This window comes from Brassica oleracea, chromosome C8 (genome assembly GCF_000695525.1).
Source record: "Brassica oleracea var. oleracea cultivar TO1000 chromosome C8, BOL, whole genome shotgun sequence".
Taxonomy (NCBI): Eukaryota; Viridiplantae; Streptophyta; class Magnoliopsida; order Brassicales; family Brassicaceae; genus Brassica; species Brassica oleracea.
Genome location: NC_027755.1, coordinates 28,008,909 through 28,011,090, shown reverse-complemented (window position 1 = coordinate 28,011,090; position 2,182 = coordinate 28,008,909). Strand labels below are relative to the sequence as shown.

At 40.3% G+C, this 2,182-nt stretch overlaps 1 protein-coding gene across 1 annotated transcript; it reads right to left on the bottom strand.

Annotated features, from left to right (window-relative positions):
- Window positions 1-589: 589 nt before the first annotated feature.
- LOC106309100 (glutathione S-transferase T3-like) lies at window positions 590-1,114 on the bottom strand. The gene has a single exon (XM_013746168.1). The coding sequence runs from the start codon at window positions 1,112-1,114 to the stop codon at window positions 590-592; it is 525 nt and encodes a 174-aa protein (XP_013601622.1).
- Window positions 1,115-2,182: the final 1,068 nt, after the last annotated feature.

Genomic DNA, 2,182 nt, shown 5'->3' with positions numbered 1-2,182 from the left:
TTGATCAAAATGTTGATCAAAATATTGATCAAAATGTTGATCAAAGACCTCCTCAGATGATTCGTCGAAATTGTTTTGAGAAGAAGAAGTCATATTTTTAAAGAAAGAAAATGAGTTGTTTATTTTAGCGAACTTGAGAAGGGAATATTAAAAATATGATATCAACGCGAGAAGTTGAGAAGAAAATATCACTTGTGATTAGAATTTCACTTGTGATTAGAAAGAGAAGGAACAAAGAAGATGGAATGTGATATCAACGAGAGAACTTGAGATGGAAGAAAGGAGTTGAAAAGGAAGACCGAACTTGTTTTGCAATGAGAGAACTAGAGAAGGAATGTGTGCTCAAAGAGAGAACTTGTGGTGATTTTACGAAGTCTGTGATGTCTCTTTTATACACTTATACAAGGTTTGTTTTTACATGACCCGTGATCAAATACAAATAATATTACAAAATGAAATAGTAGACAAGGTGTGTCTTTACATGGCCCGTGACAGGAGAGTAAAACACACAACAACGAGACAACAATGCTTCCTCCTTTTGCAGCTTTCGTCGAGTTTAGCAGTTGAGATTTCACACCACTTCTGGTCATTACGAAGCTCCTTCCAACAATGGTCGAGGGTGAATTTTTTTTTTAAGGTTGTTGAAGAAGATTTCGTGGGCATGCTTGAGCACATCAGTCTCGTTTTGACCAGAAGATTTCGCTCTGTTTGCAGCTTCGAAAGCACCACAGAACTTGCAGACTAGATCGTTGATCTTATGCCACCTTTGCTTACATGTTGAGGCCTCTCTTTTGTCACACTCTGCGATCTTAGGACTGGCGGAATAGTACGCAGCTATCCGCTTCCAGAAAGCAACAGAGCGTTGCTCATTCCCTACCACCGGATCCTTGCTCGTGTGTAACCACGCGCTGATGAGGACAGCATCATGAGTAGGCGTCCATGTCCGTCGTTCCTTACGCTCTGCAGCCGCTGGACTATCTTGCTCGAAGTTAGAACCTTCGGTAGCTTGAGTGCCAAATAGAGGAAAAGAAGAAGACTCTAAACCGAACCCACTTTCTTGTTGACTTTGAAGAAGATCAACAAAATTAAAATTTGGATTTGGATAGGAATCCATATCAGAAGAAGAGAATAAAACAGTAAAGGAGACCGAGTTTGATAGATGAAAGAAGAGGAGGACTGTAATTTTTATAGAAGAAGGAAAGAAAGAACTTTTTATCACCTTCATCACACCCTCAACCAATCGGACAAGACATATAGCTAAATCCATTTATTACTAACACACATTTATCACACTTGAACATCCTTTTCTATCTAACACCATTAAATCCATTTATTACTAACAACCATATCACAGTAATTCCATTTCACACGAAACAAGATTCACAACCAGTTCAGTTCAAACCATAAACCTACAAACATCTATCTCACACAAGGATAAACTACCTACGACTACATCCACAACTTTTATTCAAACGTGCAATCAATTTTACGGATCAGAGAGTTACGTTTTACCTGTATTGTAAACCAAAGTCCTCTTCTTTCACGTCATTTCATGTTTGTTCATCCGTCCATCCTAAGCAAAAAGACAGAGACATTATCAAATTTAATCAGACCACGTTCAACTAATGTTATAGTCACCACAGAGACAGATTAAAAACAATCAAAGACAGACTCAAAATACGTTTGTTAGAACCAAAATCAATCAGAGACAGAGACATAATCAAGATCAACCGGACATAGCTGAATCAAAATCTTTCAGGGACAGAGACAGAATCAAAAACAATCGTACATAACAAAATCAAAATCAATCAGAGACCGGATTAAGAATCAAAATCAATCGAACATAGCTTTACCTCGAAATGAATTCGTCGAGGAGAGCCACCGTCCGGAGATAGTGGTTGCCGTCAAGAGACTCATCTTCGATGTGAGGGCAATAGAGATGCCGAATACTCGACAGACTCCGGTAGGAGACCCAGAGAGATGCCGAGACGATGATTCGTCGAGACTAGCGAGGGCGAAGAGGAGTCCACCAAGAGAGACGCCGAGATGATGATTCGTCGAGACGAGCGAGGGCGAGGAGGAGTCCACCAAGAGAGATGCCGATTGATGGGCTTCGCCGAGGGATCATCGATTGATTCTGTCGGTGAAACATCTTTGTCGACTAGAGATCACGAGGGCGAGA

Excerpts from the sequence above, each read along its gene's own strand:
- LOC106309100 (XM_013746168.1), bottom strand. The coding sequence starts at position 1,114 with ATGGATTCCTATCCAAATCCAAATTTTAATTTTGTTGATCTTCTTCAA.